Source organism: Ctenopharyngodon idella, chromosome 10 (assembly GCF_019924925.1).
Source record: "Ctenopharyngodon idella isolate HZGC_01 chromosome 10, HZGC01, whole genome shotgun sequence".
Classification (NCBI taxonomy): domain Eukaryota; kingdom Metazoa; phylum Chordata; class Actinopteri; order Cypriniformes; family Xenocyprididae; genus Ctenopharyngodon; species Ctenopharyngodon idella.
In genome coordinates, this window is record NC_067229.1 from 39,298,378 (window position 1) to 39,325,056 (window position 26,679).

The following is a 26,679-nucleotide window of genomic DNA, read 5'->3' on the forward strand; positions in this document are numbered from 1 at the left end:
ATCTATCTGCCTTCTATCGATCTATCTATCTATCTGTTTACCTATCTGTCTGTCTATCTGCCTTCTATCGATCTATCTATCTATCTATCTATCTATCTGTCTAACTATCTGACTTCTATCTATCTGTCTGTCTCTCTATCTATCTGCCTTCTGTGTATCTATCTATCTATCTATCTATCTATCTATCTATCTATCTGTCAGTCAATTTAATCAGTGCGGATAAGCACAGTAGGGTCATCAATATCCCGTGCAGTTTTATGCAGAATTCACCTGTTACAGAAGTGATGACGTGTCAGTGCACGCAGGGGGGCGTTCTGCGCGAGTGCAGGTGCATTCATCTCGGACTGAACTACCGCTAGTGTTCACCGCACTCTCGTAGCCTGTGGAGTGCGCAGAGAAACTCCCGCACTGAGAGAATTTACTGGGATATTCGCCGCGAAACAAACGGACACTTGTTCAGTCTCATATGCCACTGAATTCTGAGGAGTCAAAGATGATTTCCAGCTTGGATGTAGCATTGGTCTTCCCACGGTGAACATCGCTGGTTTTGAGGAGAACACACACTTTTAGGACACTTGAAAGAGCGTCAGTGCTTTGATTAGTTTGTAGATAACTGTTATCTACTTCACGCGCAGTGTTAATACGGACGAGCGCGCGCAGAGCGGACACTCTTCACATGCTGAGCCATGGAGACGCTAACTGCAGCGAAACTTCACACCTGCCTGTCAGTATTCACATTTCTGTGCTGTATTTCAGGTAGGCTGCTTTTATACCACTAAACGAACTGTTTCTGTGTGCGTTGGTTATGTAAATACTTCATGTTTTCATATACTTGGTAGAACTGGGTAGTTTCCAGAGTCCAAAGATTACAAAAAACAACAAGTCAACAGTATTGACTAATACTGTGTAAATTGTTCTAATTTTAAATAGCCTATTTCTTGCGTTTGTTGGCTGTTTTCACAGACCAAATGTAAAAACTGACTACAAGCCATTTATAGACTCGGTTTCAGACAGAATCAGAAAATTTATCGGTAACGTAGGTTATTAAAGACACCTGCTAGTAACTAGCCTACATATTAAAACTATGTATGTTGTATTTATAATTATATTTTTGTGTATATTGTCATATTCATATAACATGTAATTCATATAATATTTTACACATTTTCTATTATATTTTACTTACTGTTATACTTGTTTAGTCTTTTTTTCCCCTCCCACTTGGTAAACTAGGTTAGTAGCCTAAATGAATGTAACCCATAATATTATCTCCTGGTGTCCCGCATTAGTAAAGGTAAACCCTTGAGTCACATGCCCTTATAAAACACTGTTTATCTAAACAGTTCCATGAGTAGACTAGTTTCATCCTGGGTGTGGTCATCTGCTTACTGAGCCGTTTGACAAGCTACTTTTCTAGGCAATAATGTCATTTTCCATGAATTATTCTCTGTGTGAAGTAGCCTACACACAATTGATATTGTTTGGATCTTAGTAATACTGTAGAAGTTGTAACAGGATCTGACTGATGGGAGTACTGAGATTACTAATCATTGTTTTCTCATACAAACATGGAGAAAGACACACACATTTTGCAGGTGCGTCCTCTTTTCTGCAGTGCCTGGAAATGGGGGAAGCGGGTGAAAAAGATTAACAGCAGGGTATTTCCTTGACTAGATTAAGTACAAAAAAAAAAAAAAAAATGGACAGAACTTGATCAAGGCGAGTGAGAAATAGTGAAATGACATACTAATTGTCTGTAATTCTTTAACCAAAGAAAAAGTTTGACCTGAATGTGAGCTGCAGGTCTCACGTTTGTAGTGCAAACCAAGGATTTACTAAGCCCGCTGGAATGAAATAGCACAGAAAAATTCCATCACAGGTTTCTGTGTTAAGCCCAGGTGGCAGGGATAAAATTAGTTCAGAAGAACATCAAAAGTTACAGTAATCCTGCATTGCTTTGGTAGCGTGTACAAGTCAAAGCATGGCTTTTGGTAAAAGCCCTTGTTGGCCATTTGGCGACACTGGTAACAACAAAGCAATTTCAGGGGTAATTCAAAGGTTTAGTTTATCCTGTCTTTATTTTTATATATAAAAGTACAAAGCAACAACTCCCAACAGATAAGACTGCTGCTCTAGAATAGAAACTGAAAACTTCATGTTGATTTAAAGTGTCCCAAAAATTATTTGGGCATTTAAGCCACACTTAAAATGGCTGAATATCTTTGCATCAGATTACAAAAGGTCAGATCATGTGGTATTTCATTAAAGAAAGAAAGCACAAGCTTTGTTTGTTTAAAAATATATATGATTGTCATGTTTTAATGTTAAAAGAATAGATTTATTGTTTAAAATTAAGACAAAAATGTATTTGGACACTTTCATGTCCATAAGTAATGTGATCAACCACACCTGTGCGAAATTGAGAGGGAATGCCTTAATAAATCCACTAAAACTTGCCTTAAAGAATTTCAAATATTTGAAAATATCAGAAAATGTTGGTTCTGAGAAACACTTTTGTATCATTTGTTTGCCAGTGCCATTTGGTATGACATTTTTGCTTAATGCAATTACATTCATATATTTTAAGTGTGACTTAAAGGGACATTTCACCTAGAAATGAAAATTCTGTCATCATTTACTCACCCTCAAGTTGTTCCAAACCTGTATAAATTTCTTTCTTCTGCTGAACACAAAAGTAGATATTTTGAAAAATGTCTGTAACCAAACAGTGATGGACCCTATTGACAGTAGTATTTTTGATAGTTTTTTTTTTTTTTTTTGATAGTATTTGATAGTATTTTTTTCCCCATTGTATGGAAGTCAATGGGGCCCATCAACTTTTTGGTTACCCATATTCTTCAAAATATATACATATATATATATTTTATTTATTTATTTTTTTTCATTTTTGCCATGTTGGTTAGCGTTTCAGATGTGGGTTGTGTTGTGCGTATCAGGATGTCCCTTATACGGAAGCGAGAGAAGTCCCTCTCTCAGTGCTGTGTCCCCAGAGGAACGTGCTCAGTGCGATCTGGGGTCATGAGAAAACTAGTGGGCGACTTTCCCAACTCTCTTCTTGGCCTATTGACATTCTTGGAAATACACTCACAAACATATGTGTAATGGCATCATAATCCATTTTTAAAAAGACATGCCATATCCTATTTGAGACGTTTTTAAATCACATAGCTTGTACAGTGATGTTATTGTAGAACAGTTGTACCTATTTATAGTAATTGCACCCACATACCACCAATTGTCCTTTGACGTTCCATTGTGTCATTGTGTTGACAAATTTTCCAAGCATGATAAAGAATAAACATTCCACTATTATGCACATAAAACCAGTTCAGTATGTTCAGTAAACCACTGGCCTAAATCATTATCAAGAAAAAAAGTAGTGTATACACTCTCTCTCTCCCTCTCTCTCTCATATATATATATATATATATATATATATATATATGAGTGAATTATTTTATTTATTTATTTTTTTATTAAATTTTATAAGATCATGATATCTATGTCAGAACACTAGTGTGTGCCTGTCCATTTATCATTCGATTTAACTTGATGTGGTGTTGTGGCAGGTCGTCATGCCGATGTGTCAGTTTAGTTTATAATGAACTCATGCGGGGTGACGGTGTGTTGATGCTTTTACTCTGCTCTCTGTCTGGTCTTACAGAAATCTGTGTAACAATTCATGACTAGAGACACTGAGGTCAGATGCAGAGACCGTCCTGTCATCTCTCAAAGGCGCCCAGAGATTCTCACTCTTATAATATCTCACTGAGAGAAACAGAGGGACAGAGTTATGCCACTTTAGTGTGCTGCATTTCAGAGCCAACACCTATGACTTATTCACTAGCAACCTACAGTCCAGTTTAACCAAGCCATGCATATTTAAATTAAGGCAAATTGCAATTTTTTGGGTATCTTTGCACCATTTCCTTAATTTGCATAATTCCTTTGGAGAACGCTGAAACAACGCAGACAGCGCGTGCAAATGAATGTCAGCCCGTGCAATTCATTCTTAGTGAATTTCCATTGTGTCTTGTGAAGAGGACTTACATATCGTTATATGAAACCAATTAATTTAAAATCATACTCGTATTGGATGTTGCATTCCTATTACCATCAAAATATTGATTATCCTTACCTTGCAACTGAGCATCTTTACCCTTGTTTTTGAAATTAATATGTTTTGATAACTTAGCATCAAAACTATTGACATGAAACTAAATGAATCCTGAAAATCCAGTTAATGCTACTCAGCCGAAGAGTAATCTTAGTGAGCTAGCTGAGCGTCTGTAGAGGAAGTGACAGAGTAATTACCACTTCTGAAATCCAGTGTAATCTCATATGGCTGGTCAGGAATCATCCAGTCCTGAAATGCAGTGACAGCAACTTGCTGTCTGTCTGCCAGATTGTTCCATTATACCTGGAGTTCACTGTTTGCAGTTTTAGCCTAAAACATTGACCTCAGGTAGCTTCTTAAAGGGTTAGTTCACCCAAAAATAAAATGTATGTCTTATACTCACCCTCATGTCGTTCCAAACCTGTAAGATCTTAGTTCATCTTCGGAACAGAAGATATTTTTGATGAAATCCGAGAGCTCTCTAACTCCTCCATAGACAGCAATTTAATTACTACTGTCAAGGCACAGAATGGTACTAAAGGTATCAATAAAAAAAACAAAAATAACGACTTTATTCAACAATCTCTTCCCTTTCATTCTCCTACACTGTTCACATTGTAAACACAGTGCAGTGCTTCCAGGTTCTACGTCAGAACGCCGACTCACCCTAGTTCCTTTGACAAAAACCCAATAGGATTTTTCCATAGGGTTACGCAAAAAACAAGCTCTGTGATCAACAAAAGTTTATGACCCTTGCACGTTTTGTCCATCAAGATAATTTTCGCAGATGAACACAACTTTTATGAATTTTGAAGCCTAAATGCAGTTGCCAGAAGTAAAAAGCTATAAACGAACTACACCACGGTCCCACAACTTCAGTGTCACCATCACTAAGCTTCCAACAGCTCTTTCAGTTTTTATTTTAAAACTTTTTCCCAGAAAGTTTGAGTTAGAATAGTTTATAAGGGCACAATTTTAAGCATGATGAGGCTGTAAAAGCGGACTGAGTTTACCTGTTCGGCGTGATGACATTTATGTCCCCGACAGCCTCTGTAGTCCAATTTAGCCACTTGTTAGCAACCACCTTTCTCAAGACACGTAACCGCTTAAAAAATCAAGAGTGGGGTAATACTGATGTATTTTATGTTGTAGAATAAAACGTGAAAGTGTCTTGAGCTTGTGTTCACCACAGACCTTATTTCAGCCATTTAACCAAAATCCTATTCAAATAACCAATTGACTTTGGGACGACTAACAGCAGATGGAGATTATGCTCGGTACTCTACTGCTTTTCCTGCAGTTCCCGGATGTGAAATGTTGAAATTTGAACCACTGAATTTGTGGACGCGAATTTGTAACGCGAAATAAAATGGCCTTGAATATTTTTAAACAGAATGAATATTTTGGAAGTGAAATCTGAAAGGTGAATATGGATTATTGAATTTTTAACAATGAAAATGTGAGTGAAATATTTTGAATTGAAATATTCACAGCTTAAATATACAACCATGTTGAATTTCAGACCATAAAAATGCAAGCCCTAAAAACACAATGCATTAGAATACAAGCACGGTTAATGCAATGCATTTCTCTTTTTTTCAAGTAGTGCAATTCAACATGCTTTTTTATTTCAAAAACATATGGCATTGTTTTACTTCCATATTTTTCTGACACATTCATAATCATTACTATTGCCGATACGCTGCGGCAAGCTTTATGTGAGCGCTTGAGTGCTTATTATTATGCTCATTATTATGTTTTTTTACTCAAACCATTTTCAGATGCCTAATTAAATTAATATCATTAATGTGCGACTAGGTGACTAATGGCTTAAATGAACAACTACTAGTCGACTAGAAAAATGGATACTTCTCAGTATTGAATGGAATAATCAATTTATTTATATTGAAATGTTTCTTGTTGTTTCATCCACCATCTTGTATTTATTCTTCACAAAAACATTTTATTTAGAGAAAATATTCCAATTATGTCCTTAAAAGAATGTTATACAAGAATAACAGTGTATGACAGTTTCTCAAGAACAAATGCTTGTACAGTGTCCATTATTTTGTTTTTAGAAATAACTGTTTGTTATATGACACGACTGCTCTGAGTCTTGAAAATTTCATTAAGCACCTACTGCTAGATGCCTGTCGGCCCACTGAGGGGTCTGTTCTTGTTAAGCCTCAGTCACTGATCAAGAGTTTCTTTGGGTAAAATTGGCAGCCTTGAGGTGACCGTGTGTTGTATAAAGCTCTCCTGCTCCTGAAGACCACCTCTTTCTGCAGAGAAATAGCTAGAGAAACAAAAATGAGCGAGACAATGAGGGAAAAATATGTGGATTATTATGGAGAGAGAGAGAAAGAAGTTAGAGAAGGAGTCAGAAGTAAGCTGTCACTGAGGTTATGCCCACCTGTCATCCCATCAGCCATTAGAGGACAGAAAGCTTTACTTTACAGCTCATCAGCACAATTTCTGCTCCTGCGGCGGGGTATAGCCTCAAAACATCATTGCTGAACGAAAAAAACACCCTGCACACAGTCATTTATAACCTTTGAGAACAGTCATCTTCACATATAATTACATACTCATACTTCAGACTTGAACTGAAGGGTCCTGAACCTGTGTTTACATTCTGGTGACTATAACAATAATTTTGGCGCGGCTCTCATTATAAGCTGTAATTATAGACTCTCAGAGGGAGTGTTAGGATCACTGGCACACACCAGTGTTTTGGAGTGCTAAGACTTCATTATGTTAATGACAGCTCAGAGGTAAAGACCCTCTGTCTCGCTGGTTTTATCCTCCCATCGAGCTTTCACAGACAAGACACACACACTGTCAGAGCTGTTTCACAATCACAACTAAAATGAACAATGATTTAATTAGCATAATGTTGTTTTAATTCTCTATTACACTTCATATGGATTCCATCTCCATTCCACAGAAAAGATGTTACTGTAATTCAATCAAGGGTGCCAGGAGAATGGGTTGTTCCTGAATAACACATTTAGTTTAGTCCAATGTGAGTTCCATGAATCCAAAGCTAACATTTTTTTTGGCCACTAAAGTTGCACTGACCGAATGGCCATTGCCCCACAAGAGTAGTAACAGTTTAAATAGGGGGGATTGATCAGGGGGCCGAGCCTCAGGCACTGACCTCTTGTTTCATGCTCATTCATTAGCAGTGTTAAGGGTTAAATTCTCCAAAATGAGCTTACTATGTTTAGAGTTAAACCTTATTGTTAACAGACACACACTTTGTGCCAAGTCTGAGCAAACACAAAGGGAAATAAAGGAAAAATGGCTTTGTTGTGGGGCAACAATCATGAATTTCATCAAAACACTCACTTAATGCATATGCTAACCTGTAGTTTTATGCTGGAAAAAAATGTCTTCAATAAAGAGATCAACTGTAACATTTTAATTTGTATATTGGTATTGTGATTAAACTTCAGGCTGTTGCTGCTTGGCTCTCTGTGACCTCATTGACATTTTCTGAGTGTGTTTCTTTCCTCATTAGTGACTGATCATTACTGTCATTGATTTTCTCACTTAAATCCTTTAGTCATTAAGGTAGATCCTCTTTTGCTCATTATGGAGTTATTTTTGGCTGTCATTTGCAGAAGTTGTTGTGTATTCGTTTGATGTGCCTGCTAGTGCTGCAATCAAAATTGTTGACTGTTTTCATACTATAGTAATGAATAATTTTTAAATAAAGAAATTATTAGAATTAATTCTATTAATTTTGATTAATAAAATTTTCATGGTTTTTTTTTTTTTTTTTTTTTTTGTATCCGGGTCAATGACGTGACGGATCATTTTTTTGTCCAAAGGCCTTAATAATAATAAAAAACAAAGATATGACATCCAAAGTATATAAGGTAGTACAGTTAGATCTCTTTTATTGAATCCAAAAGGTTTTAATTATATTTTGCTACATATAAATGTTTTTTTTTAAAGATTTTGAAGTGTCAAAATATCAGTGATTAAAATATCTTAAAATGAAATAAATGTATATATTTTATATTCTGGCATGATTTCATAACATCCTATATCAACATAGTGCAAAATGGTATTAAAATTATGTGTAGAAATCGTTGCTTTGTTATGAGAAAGAATGTCCGGAAAAATGAATTTCATTGATTTCATTCATTTTCATTTCATTTCATTCATTCGGAGTAACCAATAGAAAGGGACCATTTTGGATCAAGTCATGCGGTCACTATCATGTGACAGGATATGACATCATTCAGACACCTGCAAAGGATCACATGGTCGTGAAGCAAAGTAACTAACTCTTAACTATTTGAAAAATTCATGTTTTCACTTGCTCATATGCATGTCCCGAAATATCAGGTCATTCGGTACAACCGCTAAAAAACATAGAAAATGTTGTAATATTTTAAAAACTTGTACTAAATATAAAATGTTTGATTGTCTTTTTGCCAGTTAGCTAGATATCAGCCTGTTAGCATTGTTTGAAAATATCGTCATTCGGTATAACCAAAAGTGTCATTCGGTAAAACCGAAATTTTGGTTAAACTAAATGACTTTTTTGGTGACAAATTTTGTCCATCTTGTAAAAAATGACAAAAGCAGTGTTAATTGATTATAAAAACCACATAATCTCATTGTTAACACTTAATAAAACTTTTTTTTTTAGTACACTTTTAAAAACCTTATTCGTCAATGACCCATCCATTATATTAAATAATGTATATTTGCAGTGTTTCCCACATGATTTTATGAGACTGGTGCCTGGACACTGGACCATCTAGGGGGGTCTGGGGACATGCTTATTTTAAAAATAAGTCTAAAAAAATAAAATAAATCTAGTGCACTTTGAAAGCAAAATAACTCCAACACCTTCTCAGGCCCTGTGTACACCTGGTATTAAGAGGCATTTTGGTTGATCGGATCATAAGTGGACGACGCTAAATATAGGTGTCAACGGGGTCTAAAACGCTTTGAGTCCACTTTCGATCACTTTCAGATGTAATCAAAAACATATTCGACTGGATTGCTTTCGTAGTGTAAACGCTCATGTGGTCGAATGCATTCGAACAGCCACTAAAGACCGCCTACTCTCCACCTACTGACTAACCTAATGCGAAAAAATTATGGGATATGTGTTAGCCTGACAGGATTTAAACTTTGATAGCTAAAGACCCAAATTTGGTTTGAAAAACATACCAAGCACAATGTTTTCTCACCATTCCTGATTTCTAACACGCACTCACCGCGTGTGGGCTTGCGGCTGTCAGAGCAGAAATGAAAGCTGCTGCCTTCCTTATTTCGTCTATTAGATCGAAAGATCTAAAAAAAGCCCATACATTTACCCACCCATAGACCCTTCCCTTGAAGAAATCAGGACAGAAGTGGTTGAAAGTGGACAGAAGAGATGGATTAAAATACCAGGTATAAACAGGAATGTGTCTCCCTCGTCCACTTGTGAATTGATCGGCCAAAATGCATCTTAATGCCAGGTGTAAAAACAGGGCCTCGGTGACCAAATTAAACAGAATAAAAAATGTCTTTGCATTGATTTGTACCTGGACTTTAAATTGGAATCAAACCTCTTTATAGTTGTAATAGTTTCTCAGTCCACATTACATTCACACTGATGTTTTTAAGAAACCTTTTTAATATAATAATTAATACTTAATATATAATAATAATATAATTTAATACTAGAGATTATAATAATATAACATTGTCTAACATATAATATAAATTCTTCTTCTTATTATTATTATGAAGACAGATATGTATTACCAATGTAATATAACTGCACTGTAAAAAAAAAAAAATGTAATTAAAATTTTAATTAAATCACATTGTGATTTAATAAAGAGATGTTGTTACTGATAGGTCTAAAGACTAATTAAAGAGCTCCGATTTGCCATTGCATTTATGTGCGTTTTATTTCTTACCCTACAATCTACTGTCAATGCAATACATAATACAGATGTTTAAATGTGCCCCTGCTTTTATTTCTTGAAATCTAAGCATATAGACTATTTCTATGATAATTAATGATAATTTTATCCTCCTAAGAAAGCCCAGGGGTGATGCTGCATCTCTGCGGTATATGCATCGAGCTAATATCTCACACGCTGCTGCTCCCATCAGCTACATCAAGCATGCAGTTTTGAAGCGGGGTAATGCAGTATGCAGTAGTACATGCAGGGACACGCATGTCGTGTGTGTGTGTGCATTTGAGATGGTGTAGATAAATCTGTGCCCCAACATCTGTCTACACTCAAAGTTGGATATCTCTACTTGACACCTAATCGCAAAGTGGAAACATCTTCTATCCCACAATGCATTGCTCATTACCCATGTCTTGCAGCCTGTGAATTACAGCACGCCTGAGGCCATCGATATTCCATCCAATCCAAATTCTCAGATCTACTCCATTAGATCCCCACATCTTTCATTTAAGCCCAGGTTTTCGGTTGTCACCAACCCTGGTGTTGCATCAAATACAGTCTTTTTATTTCCCCTGTGGTCCTCTGAGCTCAAGCACAGATCATTTTCTGGATGTTCTGCCACCGCAATCTCTGGAGTAATATTTTTCCGCTTTATCTTTCCCCCATCTATTTTATTCCTAATTTATACAGGCAGCACTCCATGCATCCCTCCATTCCCAGTTTGCGCTTGACATTTGTGGAAACACTTATGAAAATAATAGCCCAGGGTCCCCCAACAGAGCGTTGCTTCCAAAAACACATTAAAGTGAATGAGAGAGATGTCCTGTTCTCACCCTGTGCCCAATCCATTACTGGCAGTCACTGTCATTAGCCATTCATTCCCACTCACCACTCAGAAATAATCAGTACAGGAGGCGCAACAGGGAGTTCATCTTCTCCCCATCAGTGTAAAAATAGCCGGAGCTGTCAGGAGCAGGCCTGCTTTTTCCTTCCACTATCGATAATTCAGGCTCCTAATTACTGTGTGATACATAATTGAGCACTTGATGAAAACCTGTGAATGTTCATTTAAACAGTTTCACCTTTAACCTGCTGCCTCTCACAACGACAGCCTTGGAGAGGGTGTGAATACTAATGAAATTGGGAATGATTGGGAGTCAAGCATTTATCTTTGAGATTTATGAAACTCTTCCAAAGATAAAAATACCAATCTGCATACATTGGGCCTCCATTCATGAAACACGAGCTGAAGTAATTTTTGTGTAAATCATTAGTAAAAGCCATTCTGACATATGTTTTCGGATTCATGAATATGTTCGTATTTTCAAAATGTTAGTTGGTAAGAAAGAAATTTACAACTGCTCCCTACTACGTGTAAATGGTGTGTAAACATTTGAACATCAAGTTCGTTTGCCCCCCTTTTTTTTTTTTTTTGTAGCTGAGAGTTGAAAATTATTTGGGTAAAACACAGCACTAGTCCCTGTCAATTTGTTCCCAGCCATCCAATCACAGTGGAGGAGGGGCGGGACAAATACTACACCGCCCAACCATCCTACTTGTACAATGACTAAACAACAATGGAGAAGTTAATATTGCTGGTTACTGCATTTTTATATTCAGTAATATTCTTCAAAATGAGATACTGGTAACACGTTACTGGCATTGATATTCCAAATCATAGCAACCAAAGTGTCTCTGATGGAAAAACGCTGCGTTTCCAAAGCGCTCTCAAATGCTGGCCATTTTCAGAAGACCACCAGGCATTTTTTCAATTGCTTAAAATGCTTTGGTGGATACATGTTAATTGGATATTTATTTTTAGGCAAGGCATATGGCCTATTAGTCTCTTTATCATTTATGCAATATAATGGAGCCAAACCTGAGAAGGGAGTCTAGAAGTTTCCACAGCGTTCCTGGACATGTAATTTGCGTAGTTGTAATACATAGGCAGGAATTATGGTAATTGTGAATGAGCGTGCACGTGCGTCCTATTTACAAATGGTCGGAATTCATTAATATACATGTTTAACTATGAATTCTGATGTTTACGAAGCATTTGTGAATCCGGAGTTGAGTTTTCGGGGAGGTACTTTTTACGCGCAAATTACTCTGAATTTACTCATAAATTTACGAAAGTTTCATGAATGAGGCCCATTGTTCAGGAATGGTTTGAGGAACATGATGAAGAGTTCAAGGTGTTGCCCTGGCCTCCAAATTCCCCAGATCTCAATCCAATTGAGCATCTGTGGGATGTGTTGGACCAACAAGTTTGAACTATGGCGGCTCCACCTCACAACCTACAAAACTTGATGAATCTGCTGGTGCCAGATACCACAGCACACCTTCAGGGGTCTTGTAGAGCCCACGCCTCGGTGGGTCGGCGCTGTTTTTTCAGCTTTCCATTTTAAGTTACATAATAGCCAGATGCTGATAACTGCAGAATAAATTATGAATTTTAATTAGGTTCATTACAGTTAAGAGGTCTTGTATAAAATTAAAACTGAATGCTGGCAGTCTTTTGGGGACAAATATTCTCAGGGGTCAGTGGGCAATGGAAGGAAAACTCTTTCTAGGATAAATGGACGTGTTGTAATACATCAAGCAGAGGCTGTGAGGAAACACCAGCAGGCAATGTCTGGATCAGAGAGTATTGAAGTGAGGTGTCTATTAAAAACACAGAAAGATTCTGAGCTCCAGATTTGACTGTTTAATCAAGCCTGCAAGGATTAGGGTTGGATTATTCAGGCATTGCGAAGAATCAGCAAATTAGCTAGTGGGTTTAATCCGGGAATAGGACACACAGAATAAGCACAGATACTGTTTGTGTGTATGTGTGGAGCGTATACTCAGTAATAAAATGTATTGGACTGGCTGATATGACAAATTTGTAGAACTGTGCTATTTTTAGACTTGTCTTATATAATGCGAAGCAGCTGTTGTGTAATTTGTTGCACTTACCATTGATAAGAATATCTTATCTTTTGGTTTGCCTGCATCAAGTTACTAGAGTAAAGAGAAAAGCAGAATAAGAAATTCCTTTATTTGTTAAGTATTAAAGGTCTTCACATTTTCAGAAAACGGAGTTGGTTTTCTTGAACTTGAGATCAGCGTAAATACAGGCTCAAGGTCTTTACCTTTAAAGCGACGGTATCCTTTGCTTTTCCAAATCACCTTACTCAATATTACAACTTGTGCAGGTTGATAACTTGGAGGTGAAGCTGAAATCATTCTCCAAAGCTTTATAAAGACATGAAAGATTTGAAATGCACAGTTGCAGAGGATTACTACGCCGCCTGAGGATTGTGTGCAAGGTAGTACTTTGCATTTCACACATATTAGCGCAACTGGAAATTTATATCATCTTTGGAAACGCTATGCATGGTTCTGGGATATGTGAAGAAACACCTTCAGATTCACATTGTTCAGCATTCAGCTGTCGCAAATTAACTCGGAGATTCATTTTCACGCTTTTCTTTTGAAGCTTCGGTGTTTTGGCCATGAATGATAGTTGCAGCTCTGTGAGCGAGGCAGCTGTCAAACCTGCACGCAGGTGATAAGTTGTGCGCCCATGAAGGAAGTTTGTCCCTCGAGTGAGTTGTCTATTTCTGGTGGCAGAATTAAGGTAAATCTCATGCCATTCACTTCTCATGACTGACTGAGCAGAGAACGTCTGCAAAAAGTCTTAAAGTGGAACATCTGAAGAATTATTTATTAATACTGCAAAGCTGAGTATGGAACTTTGTTACTGAAGTTATTAGGGCACGGCAGATAAGTACGCAAGTTTGTCCTGGGTTGTCTGATCAAATTGTCACAATCACATATGAGAGAGAGCAAAAAGACTGTTGCGATCACCTTACATTTAGTCACAGTGGTTTGTGGCTCAGATAGCAGCACTCTCAGCTCTTTCACAGGAGTCAGACCTCCTTAAACTCCCCATGAAATCAATTTATTGGTTTTTGGCTTTTAGTATGAATATGTTAGCCTTAAGGTTATCTATAAACTAGTGTGCTCCAAAACAATGACAAAATTCGCATTTAGGAGATATAAGCGTTCAAAACTTACGTTCTCTCACTATAGGGATAGGGAACGATTCAGACAGTGTAAATACGCTTTCCATTGGGGCAAATGAAGTCTGGTTTCACGCTACTCACGTAAACCTCCTCAGCACACGCACACACTGTCTGCTCCGGTCCAGAGACACGATATCACAGAGCGGGTCATATTCGAGAGTCACAGAGACCAGAAAACGCATCGGACCCATTTGAATTCTGCACAGAATGATATGGAGGAGATTATGAGGAGAAATGGTTAGACAGACTCGACATTAGAAACAGCACTGACGAATGGAAGAGATAACACCGGTGCCACGCACCAACATAAATTACACACTATTCAAACTACATATCCTCAGCATGACTATGTTCACTGTTTTGCTTTAGCAGCAGTTTCATATTAAATCTAAAAGGGGAATCTATTAGACTGTGGCTGCGACTTTGTTTACCAAGCTCAACGGCTCTGGCTGAGCTGTGATATAAACGAAATGCTATTGGCTATTTTTTAAAAAGGGGAGGAGCTGTTCGATATGTCCTGCCCTGTCTTCCTGTTTCAGTGGAAATTACGTCAACACATTGAATAATGCTGCGTGTTTCAAGGCACTTCAGTGGCCTTTAAAATCATAACTTTAAAATCATAAAATTAACATTTGAATACAAAAAAAGGAATAGGAAAAGTATTATTATTAAGATAGACACCAGTCTGGCTGCAGACTTGTGTTGTATGAATAGTGCTTTGGCTTTGGTTTTGTATTTGGTTTGGTTTGGAAGATATTCCTTGTGACCAAACACACGTTTATCAATAGCTGATATCCATCTAGAGATGCTTGTGGCTGATTGCCAGTATGATGTTGATTTATGAAATATAATATAATTAAATAATAGCAAATAAAAATCTCCAAATCACAGAATTAATAAGAATCATTAATTTTGTTTTATTATTATTTTCCTTTTTTTATTTTAATTAATTTTGCCTTTTATTTTCCATTTAAAAAAAACAATGCAATAAAACATTTGTTAATTGGCCAATAGTCTTAAAATGCCCAATATTAGTGGAACAGATAGGTTGATATATGTATATATCACTAGATATTTCATGGTATTGTGTGTTTTGGTGGTCCATCTCTGTGTGTGTGTCATTTTGTGTACACCTTGACCATAGCGTTTATCTGCTTGACATGCTGCTGAAAATAATTTTGATTTTATTTGTTCTTTCAGTAATTTAAAAGAAAAGATGAAGGGCTAGATTGCTTTCCTCCAGGAACATCTCCCTAGAGACACACACTCACACACTCTCTCATACACACACACACACACACACACACACACACACACACACACACACACACACACACACACATAATGCACCATAGTGCTGTTATAATTACTCGGCTACTCATTAAAGGCATGCACTATATGATTGGTCAAAGTGTTCACCATGTGGACCCTTTAGTCTGGAAATAATTGTGCTTTCTTCGAGCTTAGACTGATAATACTAATAGGAAGAGCGTTTCTTTTGATTTAATGACTAATCATATTTTTTAAAAATGAGTTCGAAACTCCTTCAGAATTTGTTAGTGTACTGCTACATTGTATACAAAACAATTGCCTCTTTGCTAGTATTAGCGGTATTACAGCAATATTAGTCTCTGCATAGCTACATTTTAATGCTATGTCCATTTGTCTCAATGGTGGTTTGCTTTTTTTTTTTTTTCTTAGATACACTGATTTGTGAGTTGAACACTAGTTTCTGCTTTCCCTTCCATAAAAAGTAATTACATGAAGTACTAATTTGCATTTGCATTCGATATGCATCATTGCAGTCCCATTAGTAGCAAGTTTGTTTACCGAAAGAGAATCTGTTATATCATAATGCTTAAATCTCTGCGTAAATGTCTTGTATGTAATTAAAAAGCCATAGGCAATCAATTTAATACTGGGTGGCCTATGTGGTTCTCCATAGTGAAACTGCATATTTAATATAAAGGTTGTTTGAAAGTGTCTCAAATAACCCAAAATAACATAGTATAGATATATAATTGATGTTTGTTTAAAATTAAATGCTCTAGTGGTAAACCTGTTATTGTTTCTCACTCTTTATGACCATTGAATTTATATAAACACTTTGCCATACAGTTGACTGGTGACGCATAGATTTTTGTATCTGCGTGGTATATGAGAATTTTCCAATACTAAAGCCTTGTGGCGAGTTTTAGAGTTTATTCTACATTATAGACCCTTTGAAGGATGTAAACAATAACAAATACTTTGGAATGCTACTGTGCATGTCTGGTGGCGCCATTTTTAAATCATAGAAGTGTCAAAACAAGTATATACTTTGTCTAGCACAAACGGAACAGTTAAGGTACTTACAAAAAAATGAAAATAAACAATGATGTGGAATTAATGTACCCTTTAAATAAGACTTTGAGGCGCAAACTTTTCACACAGAACATTAAACGTTTAGCTGAAGTATCTTATCTAGGCGACTATAATTACCTGGTTGATACTGCCCTGCATCTACACGAGAGATGCGCTAAAAGCGCAACGCAGTCTGGATGTGTATAATTACTTTCTTGGTGTAAAGGTTGGGAACATTTGTTCTTACAATGTGGACGACATTTGTCTTTTGTTTGGTGAAGCTGAAACAAGTCAAACTGTGTCAAAAATGTACTCATCACGGTTCGTTGCTAAGGTGCCCGAGGAGGTTATCAGTTTACATTCCATTTGCATGGCTGGGGCAGTCTGTATTTATGCAAATAGTAAATTACATTGCTAACTGTATGATATTAAACTAATTGCTGTGTGCCATTATTACTTATTTCAAAATATGTGTGCTTAGGGTTAGGTAAGGTTTGTAGCCATGTTGCTGTGGAACAGTGTGTTAAGGTGATGATACATGGGGCAACTTTTTGAGCAATGTTGCTGGGCAATGTTGCCATCAACGGGCAACCTGGTGAGACACAGGGCAACTAATTAGGGCAACGGACAGTTGGCAGCAACCAATCAGAGAGGAGCAAATCTATTGCCAACCCAATAAATACTTTATTATAAACACTTGTTAGGTACTTTATTTCAACTCGTCACATATTTTCTTCATTTTTATTAAATATAAATGCCTTTCTGATCTGATTTGTGATAGGAAAAGGGAGAAGAGCGAGTTTTGCAAAAGGCGGATTTGAACCTGCGTCGAGCGTTTGAATTCCAAAAGCTACTTTCACGTGCTATACACCCTACAGCCTACACCACTACAGAACGGACGTTAAACAGAACGCGTCTTTTTAGTATTTAACTGAAAACATTCAATGAATTACAGCCTACGCACATTAAATTGGACACCTGTTGGTATTTTAAGCATTAAATGAGGTAAATTCCCTGTTTTGGATTGACACATGACAACTTACCAGCGTAAAAAGATATAAGTTCACATTCCTTTTCTTTGCTCCACTGCCGCTGAGAGGCCGCCATCTTGTTTGAATTTTTTCTGAAATCTCCAAGCCGGTCACGTGTTCAGCTGCTAGCATTCTGATTGGAGGATCTCAAAAAATTGCCCACGACCGATCTAAAGTGTCCAGATAGAAATTTGTTGCTCATTCTCAATGGGAAAGTACCCAAGCAACATCGCTCAAAAATTTGCCCCGTGTATTATCACCTTAAGAGGGTTTGAATGCTCCATCTATAACATCTAATAAATATTTAAATGAATATAAAAAGATTCAACTGAAACATAAAATGAACAAATTTCACTGACATTTGACGAACAGAAATGGAATAGTGAGTTCCTGAACAAAGGGTGGGTCAATATTAAAAGTGCTAAATTATCACAAACCGACTGTGCATCAAGCGCCTCCCGCCATTGTTCCTTGGACATTTCTGGTTAGTTGTCGAGCACATTCAAAACAATGATGTCACTTCCTTAAACAGACGAATAGCCGTTGAAATGGTCTATAATGGCTGACATATCTCTTTTAAAGGCTTGTATTACTTTAATGCCCTTTTATTCTGAGGAAAAAGGGCTTATATCTGGTAGTTGTGTGGAAAACGGTTCTCTTTAATGTTCTGTGCAAAAAAAACATATCATCTTAGCAGCATGTTTTCTTTTGAAATGCTGAAAGGAAGAACGGAAAAGTAGAAGGAGGTTGGGAGAAAGAGGGAGAGGCGGGGAGAAAGAGCAATAAATTAAGGAAGAGACAGCATTTAGGCCTTTCTTTTTTCTGACTCTCCACTTCCTCTCTGACCGCCTGGCACTCCCTGATAAGCTCCAGCATTCCCTCACCGGGCAATTCCACTGTTCCCAGATCAGCTCGATAACGCCACCAAGTAAATAAATACATTTTGCTGTCCTCTGAGTAATTCCGTAATCACTGCAGTGACTGAACCTGAGATAGGTAAACTTCTCCAACATTCAGCGATGGATAAAATGCTGTCGGTCTGAATGATTGTGGTTTAAATGTTGACTTTCCCAGCAGTGGCATGTGTAGAATAACTTTATTTGAAAATAGTTTTTCAGTAAGTCATTCTGGAATTCAAACGATTTTTCAAGCGTGTTTTCCAGAATAAGATTTCCATTGTGATGAAAGAAGTCACAGCAGATTAACATGGTCACTGTTCGGAAGGTCTGCAATCTAATCTCCAAAGTTTAAAGGGAAATGTGACTCTGTTATCCAGGCCTCCACCCATCCTTCCTGAAAATGGACCCCTGCTGAAAAAAGGGACTTGTAAAGGAAAGCTTTGTTGGGATTCAGTAGCAGGCGCTATTGTTTATTGTCCTTCGGGATTCACAACCACAGAGTCGTTTTGCAGACAAACATTGAATGCGCTCTGTAGGTGAAGAGATGGCAAAAATATTTTTTTTCTGGCATTGCTATTGCAGGACAGTGTTCTTTGAATGCGTCCTGACAAATCATCCGGTCATCAAAATAACAAGTGAAGCTTTCGCTCTTCAACATGGCTTGAAGATCTTACAACTCTGATCCTCTTAACCTAACTAGCCTAGCTTCTTGGGAAACTTGTTCGCTGCTAATTCTGTCTGCTCTGTTTCAGATTGAAAAGTTGCTTGACCATTTGTCTGGTCATTGCCTGTGTGGTAGTAATCTTAGGTATTTGTGAAGGTTTTGCCTAAAGGTATCTCACTTCTATTGCGTTGAAAGCTTGGATTGAATGTGTGCGCGCGAGTGTGGAGCTGCTCACATCTAAAGGCGGCTTTGAGCCATGAGAAGATTAAAGGAAAGAGACGAGGCTTAGACACTGGCAGAAAAGACGAGCCCAATCTCAGAAAGTGCAACAGGAGGGTGTTGTGAGGGTGATAGAGGTGGTAGGATGTTTATAGACTTATCTCACCTCCAGTTAATCATCTTAAACAAAAACATCTACCGAAGAAAACGTGTGTACCTAAGGTACACAAGATCTCAAAGACGTTGTGTCATTTCTTCGAAGTCAGTCTCTTAGGGGTGCACAGATTTCGGACAGGCGGATTTCGAAGACAGATGGCGGTGCACAATGACCCCTGTCTGTCAGAGCAGATCGGAAACCAGCTTCACATTCTGTCTAAAGAGTTGATCCTTAAAAAATTTATTGAGCTGTAGAACTCATGGGTTCAAATGCCAATGTTCCATTCCCCAATGTAGGATAATGAAATTATAGTATATGAGATGTGAAAAATATTCCTTTTTTTAAAAAAAAAACCCTCAAATTTACTCAATATTAATTAAAAATATTTTGTTTTCCATATTCCACGTTTCTGTTAATCAGCTAAGTGACCCTGTTTTTGTCTAATAGAATATTGTCAAAATGGCCAAATATCATCTGATAAATTGGCTTGGCTGTCCATCACTATAAATTATACAGTATCAATAGTTGTTGAAAGCCATGTCATTCTCACTCGTACAGGATTTCATACACGCTGAATAGACTTTTCCATACAAATGTGTGGAATTTAAATATAAAGGGGATTTTAATAAGTCACTTACATTTGACAGCCATGCATGTGTCTTTTTTTTTTTTTTTTCTGTATTTGAGAGGCCTTTGTTGCACCATTGGGCTTTGTTTTTGGGCTACAGTTGTAATGTGGGCAGCAGAAGAATGCTTGAGTTCCCACTCATTTGCTATTCTGGTAAATAAATAGCAAACTGGTGACATAAATGTCACTAATGGCTATAGAATGTGGCTGTGTGATGTATTGTGTATTACTTTACATTACATTACACAACAGTTCTTTCTGGTTCACGAAGTTGATTGGCTGAGAGCCGTGCGATATTCCCCAGCATCAGCACTGGAACGGTTTCAGCATTTGTATCACTCCGCTTGCGGCAACTGTCATGGCGGTCAAGCAAATCCACCATAATTTTTTAAAATACTACTGTTGTTATGTCACGAAATGTAGTTTTAACAGTTTTTTTTTTTTAGGAGATTTATATTATATTAATGCAAAATACAGTTTGGACAGTAAGAATTATGTATAGACTATATTTCTATTCACTCTCAATAGGCAGGTGTGGTAAATTTTGGACCCTGCCTATCTTTTATTGCATGTGTTCGGGGTGTGTGAGAGGGATTTCAGGAACGGACTGCCCGTTGGGATTTCTAGATCAGACAGATCATTAACCCTGAACAGTCAGCTGTAAGCTTTCTGGCTTATCTTGCCATCTTCTTAATTCACACATTGAGTAATTAGTTTATTTGTCACACCTTAATCCGAAAAGCTTTAGATTCTCTCTCTCATCTGTGTCATTATGAGAAACAGCCATAGTTGAAGACAGATAATCATTTTATATGCCTATAAACACTCTCTAATAATTTTTATCTTTTCCTCTTGTTTTTCCCTTTTCCATTTATTTGAACTATATTCGCATAAACTGGAGAGGAAAATATTTGCAAATACTTGACATTCAAATTTACAGGAAAATGTGCTTAGCACCATTGAAAATCATAATCCAACCTCACATGTAATTTCTGGGTATGCTTCAAAATCTATTTCTTTCTCCCTGCGGCACAAACATCTTATTATGTTCAATATTTACACTGGGAATTGAAGAAAATGTTGACCAAACACTCATAAACTCAGCAATAAGCGTCAAATCCAATATCGAAGACGAGTCAGAGTTAATCGTCGGTCCGGTGAACAAACACGCAATCTCATGCAGTTACCCCAAATGAGAATTGCAAAGAGACTTGCTGTGAGGAGGCATGAAAGAGATGACATGCCGAGGTGCAACCGTGAGGCATGTTCTGCTGCGTTTCTGTGCTTTCAGCAGTGTGTACTACATCGGTCCACCCTCTCTTAGCACTCATTCTCAATGGGAGGCAGGTAAATGCTTAGATGGTCCTGGTGGACCGCTGTGTCTGGCCATTTCTCGTTTTGAACTCATAGCTGCTCAAGGTCAGACTGTGCACTCAAGTGCAAATATCTTTTCTGTTGAAGCCTTGCACTAGACAGCTCTTGACAAAAATCACACTGAGATGCAACCATCCAGCTTGCTGATGTGTTTGCCTGAAGAGTTGAAGTGGGCTAGTATTTGGAGGGGTTTTTTTTAGCAATGAGGTCTAAAATCTGTAATTTATTTATTTATTTTGTATTTAATTTTTTTTTTTTTTTATTAATCTTTTTAATTTGTATATATTTTTTATCTATTTATCTTTTTCATATCTTTTTATTTTTATTTTTATTTTATTATTATATATAAATAAACATGTCTGAGAGTCCTTGAAGTCAATTATTTAAAAATCTGGATTTGTTACGTCTCTGCTCGGGAACACAGATTTCAGTCAATGTCAGGAATTATTTTGAAAAACACTTTGAAGTCAGGGATGGATTTGGTTTTTGCTTAGAATTTGCTTTTATGAGATCAGTGCTGACTGAGTGTCATATTCAAAACCTGCTGGGTAACTCTTGATGAGCAAAATCCCTGATCGAGAGGCGCATTTATCTCAATAACAGCTCCCCCTGAGCCCATGGCCTGGATCAAATATTTCTGGTGGCAACACAAGTGAAAGGATTATGACACAGGTAACATCCCTGTGTCATAATGCAATCACCTGAACTGGTATAAACATCACAAATATGATCCTAGATCAGCAGGCCTCTAATGAGATTTGTTACGCATTATGAATATCAAGCCCATAGCTGTGGTTAAGCTTTATCTGGGTCGTGGGTGTCTAGATCATGATTAACCCATGAGCAGCTTGATGGGAAATATTACATTTAGAGTCGGACCACCTGTCAGTGACATGAAATAAAGATGATATCACTGCTGTTACACCTCTGTGGCATCAGCTGTGAACTAAATCTTGCTTTTTATGACATCAGATACATTAGTGAGGCAATAACTGATAAAAAAGACATGGAATAAGTCTTCCTGCTGTTTCAGCTTGAGTCGCTCCTTTCAGCTGTATTTTGGAATATTGTGGGGGTTATTGTGGGGGTTATTTGGAATATTGTGGGGGGGGTTTTCAGCTGTATCCCTATATACACCATAACTGCAGATAAGATTTCAATATAATGTGTATAAATAAACAGAAAAATGTAAATATTCAAATATGTATATACTCGTGTGTGTGTGTGTGTGTGTGTGTGTGTGTGTGTGTGCTGGGTTAAAAACAACCCAATTTGGGTTATTTGGCAACCCAGCACTGTTTTTTACCCAGCTGGCTGGGTTAAATGTTTGACCCAGCATGCTGGGTTGTTTTTATTAAACTCAACTATTGATTAAAAATTACTATATTGCTGCACTGTTAAAAATTGTTTTCATGATTTATCACTTTTTCTTTTGTCAAATCAACTTTTGTCAATTTAATGTGGTTCAGATAACATAATATTTTGAGTTTCTGTTGATTTTAAACAGTCAACCAAGCAACTTAGTTTTTTAAGTTAAACCAACAATTATTTTTTTTATAGTGTGGCTTAAAATGAACCCCCAGGAATGCACAAAAATATAGGCAAGAGTTAAAACAATGTGTACATGTGAGTGAAAAAGTGCAGAAAAGAATGAACTCAATTTTACAGCTAATTTCCACATATATTCCTGTTGTGAGAGCAGCGGTGTGTTGCCGAAATCTCAGCCGGTGATGGGCCACTGTTCGGCGAGGGTGCTGCAAACCTCAGACCGCTGCTTCGCGTTTCTCATAGACGAAAGATATCGTGACAGGCTCCTTATAACCTGTACATAAACAAACAGAACCGAGTTCTGACTGAGAACATATTTTAACATCCAAATTAATAACATTCAGTATTATAATGAATAAAAATCAGTAAAAAGACGTTTCGATCATGCGAGACGACCAATGCTGACTGACCATAGACTATATAAAACAATGGACGTAGTGTCCATGACGTCACCTGTAGGTTTCTGAAGAACATTTTTGAAGCCCAAAGTGGGTGGAGCCGGCCGTCGCCATCTTGGCAGCGTGTCACCGCGCGTCACTCCCAGATAACTGAAATGGGCAAAGAGGCGGGACATGGGTGGAGCTAACAGACAGCTGACAAATGGCTAGTAGTGACAGCAGCGGTAATTCACCTGTCACTCAAGTGGCCACGCCCTTAATTATGCAGAACTTTAAGGCTTAATATAATTTAAAAAAATCCACCCCCAACAGAGTTGTCATGAAGGGCAAAATTAGCTATATAGACCGAAACTACTTATACCAGGCTGTAAAGTTGGGCATTTTAACATGGGGGGTCTATGGGATTGACACCCTTTTGGAGCCTGTTGTTGCATCAGAGGGCGGGTGGGGAGGGGTGTATTGTTTCAACTGTTTACCAGCTTCTAACCCAATGGCTGGGTTACACAAAAACTACCCAACCATAGGAAAAATAACCAACAAAATGGCTCAACAGGCTCAAACCAGCGTTTGGGTGGAAATAACAACCCAACGTTTTTTAGAGTGTGTGTGTTTTAAACCATACGGCTTGTTCATGTTATAAGTTTATTTGCTGGTCCATAGACATTGCGTTTTTAAGTTCCTTTTGATAAAGAATAACAATGTTATCTATTGTGATGGTCTTGTTTGTTGTGCTGGGATTTATGGGAGTTTTATCTGTGGCTGAAATTGTCCCTGCAGGAGTTTTGTCAAGGGTGGTGACACTGTAAATTGGTATTTTTCCATAAACCACTCGTCACTGTTCTCCCAGGGACTGTGTTTTCATAACTCGTTGTTTTCAAATGAAATAGTTTTGCTCTATTCTCATTGGCTGTTTTTCTCTCTATTCAACCAGCCACTACATACACCAGCATTCATGCTGTGGATGTGCTGTTTTTACACAGCTTGAGAGTTTGATCACAGAATAAGGAAACGTGACTGGCCCCAGGATGTGCATGCGTGTGTGCGCCTGTGTACTGAGACGTGCCACAGGATCCACATCCTCTCCACTTCTGTTTGTTTCTGTTGATCCTCGGGTTAATCACAGCTCCTCTAATGCAGAAACACAAAACAGAGATGATTAATTACGGCCAAACACAACATCACGACCTGCTGTTCCCGCTCCTGCCCGTTCTTTTTGGCCTTCCAGCCTCCCGTATCAGGAGCTTTACTCATCAGTAATGGCCTTGTGTGTTTTTAAGACAGGTTTAACTGTGGGGTTTCAGTGGCGGATCAAAGCTGTATGTATTTTTTTGCGACAGAATCGCTAACCTGATGTGACAGTGGAAACGTTAAGTCTTCTGAGAGTGTAATGTAATCCATCCCCCATAATGCTCGGCCTGTCTGGTGGTGCTGCTAAGTTTAGTGCAAATATCTTTGGCTCAAAACTGACATTTTCGGCTACGTATAAAAATAATTTTGAAGTAGTACTGTCGCTACTTTGTTTTGGTGTTATGAAGATAAAGGACAGAAAAGAGGGCATAAAGAAAGCTGTATGTTTTCCTTTCTGATGGTATTTGGGCAGAGTGATTCTTTATTTGGCTCAACAAACATTTGTTTTATCGGTTCTCATGTCAAATTAAGATTAATGCCTCACTCAGCCTACCAGAAGGCCTTTATCTACTGTTGTGGTCAAGCGTCTGACATTCGGAAAGCTGCAATGAAATGAAAGTCTTAATCGAAGAGTCCATAATGCTCCTCAAACTCAGTCTGATAAACTGCATCCATCCAAGAGTGAGCTGTATCTCTTTACCCATAAAAATAATCACACTAGCTCTGTGGAGTGTAGCGATAAGGCTTTGGTCTCATTGATTTATCTGCGCTATTTTCCATATGATTTAGAGGACTGGAGCTCTATGGTAATTACGTTGTCTTCAGAGTTGGGTAATTAGTTTTTGAACATTCATCCTCAGCATGTGGCTTAATTATCAAATGAGTCATTTTTCTTAAATTACTTATGCAAGATGGACATATTTTGGCATAGTTTGCTTGCAGCTGTATTTCAGGACACGTACACACAGGCGTTGCATCATCACTTTGATTTATTAGATTTTTTGTGAATTCCAATTAATCTGTTTTTACATTTAGATAACCTTTGCTATCATCTAGTAATACGTAATATGAAATGTATTAATTATAGATAATTGGATATTATAAATGATTATATTAAATATGTATATACATTTATTTTATTTTTACAATACTGTTTAAAACTGTATTGTGCTGTTTTTTGTTTTGTTTTTTCTCTTATGCTCACATTGTATGCATTTACTCGGTACATGATATGCATTTACATACACACACATATAGATATATATAGATCAAAATTGACAGTAAAGATTATATATTTAATGCATCCTGTGGTCATTTCAATCAGTTTAATGTGTCAAGCCGCATATGGGCTTTCTCATTTCACCTGTCAGTAGTGGGTTCGTGTCACTTATTATGACCGCAGTGGTGTGAGGTATGATTAATACAGCATTAAACAGAGCTGATAGATGGTGTTTCTGAATCAGATTAAAGGCATGAGGTTTGTGTGTCACAGATGATCACATTTTGCAGCTCCTGTAAAACACAGGGTAATCCCAGCACAATTCATCATGTTAATCCACTGTCTCCTGGACAGATTCCATCACCTGCCATCTCTCAGTATTGTACAGATTTGACTCCCAGCTGTCAGTCACTGTGTTGAACTGATCAGATCTGGGCCAGAGAAGCATCCTGAGCCTTTGAAGCAGGAGGAGTGACAAGGGCTCATATTGAAGTTATTTCAGGATCTTAGATGGAGACGTGTGTGTGTGTGTGTACCTGGTGTTCCTTGCATTATGGGGACCAAATGTCCCCATATATACCAGTACAAATACATTTTGACCTTATAGTTTAGAAGTTTTCTGTGATGGGTAGGTTTAGGGGTAGGGTTAGTGTAGGGGGAGAGAATATACAGTTTGTGTGTGTGTGACCTTACATCCTTTACGTTCTGTTGGAGTGTGTCCCAGTCTTTGTCTTCTCTGGCCCAGCTCTTTTTCCTGTATCCCTGTTTTAACACAATGCACAGGAAACAGGAAAGAAGGAAATAGGAATGAATACACTGACAGGACTTAAGACTTCACTTCCTGCGTTGTCTTATATGTCAGCGTCAGCCCAGTATTTCTCACCCAAAACGCATCAGCCATAGTTTAAAGAACAAGCATAACTGGTT

The 26,679-nt window shown here is 37.6% G+C and overlaps 1 protein-coding gene across 1 annotated transcript in view; it reads left to right on the plus strand.

Annotated features, from left to right (window-relative positions):
- The first annotated feature begins 339 nt into the window (after positions 1–339).
- The window catches only part of esama (endothelial cell adhesion molecule a), a 43,271-nt gene continuing 16,931 nt past the window's right edge, over positions 340–26,679 (plus strand). The window contains exon 1 of the mRNA XM_051907843.1: positions 340–756. Within this exon, the coding sequence (XP_051763803.1) occupies positions 687–756 (70 nt within the window). The 5' untranslated portion in view covers positions 340–686. The remainder of the gene's footprint in view (positions 757–26,679) is intronic.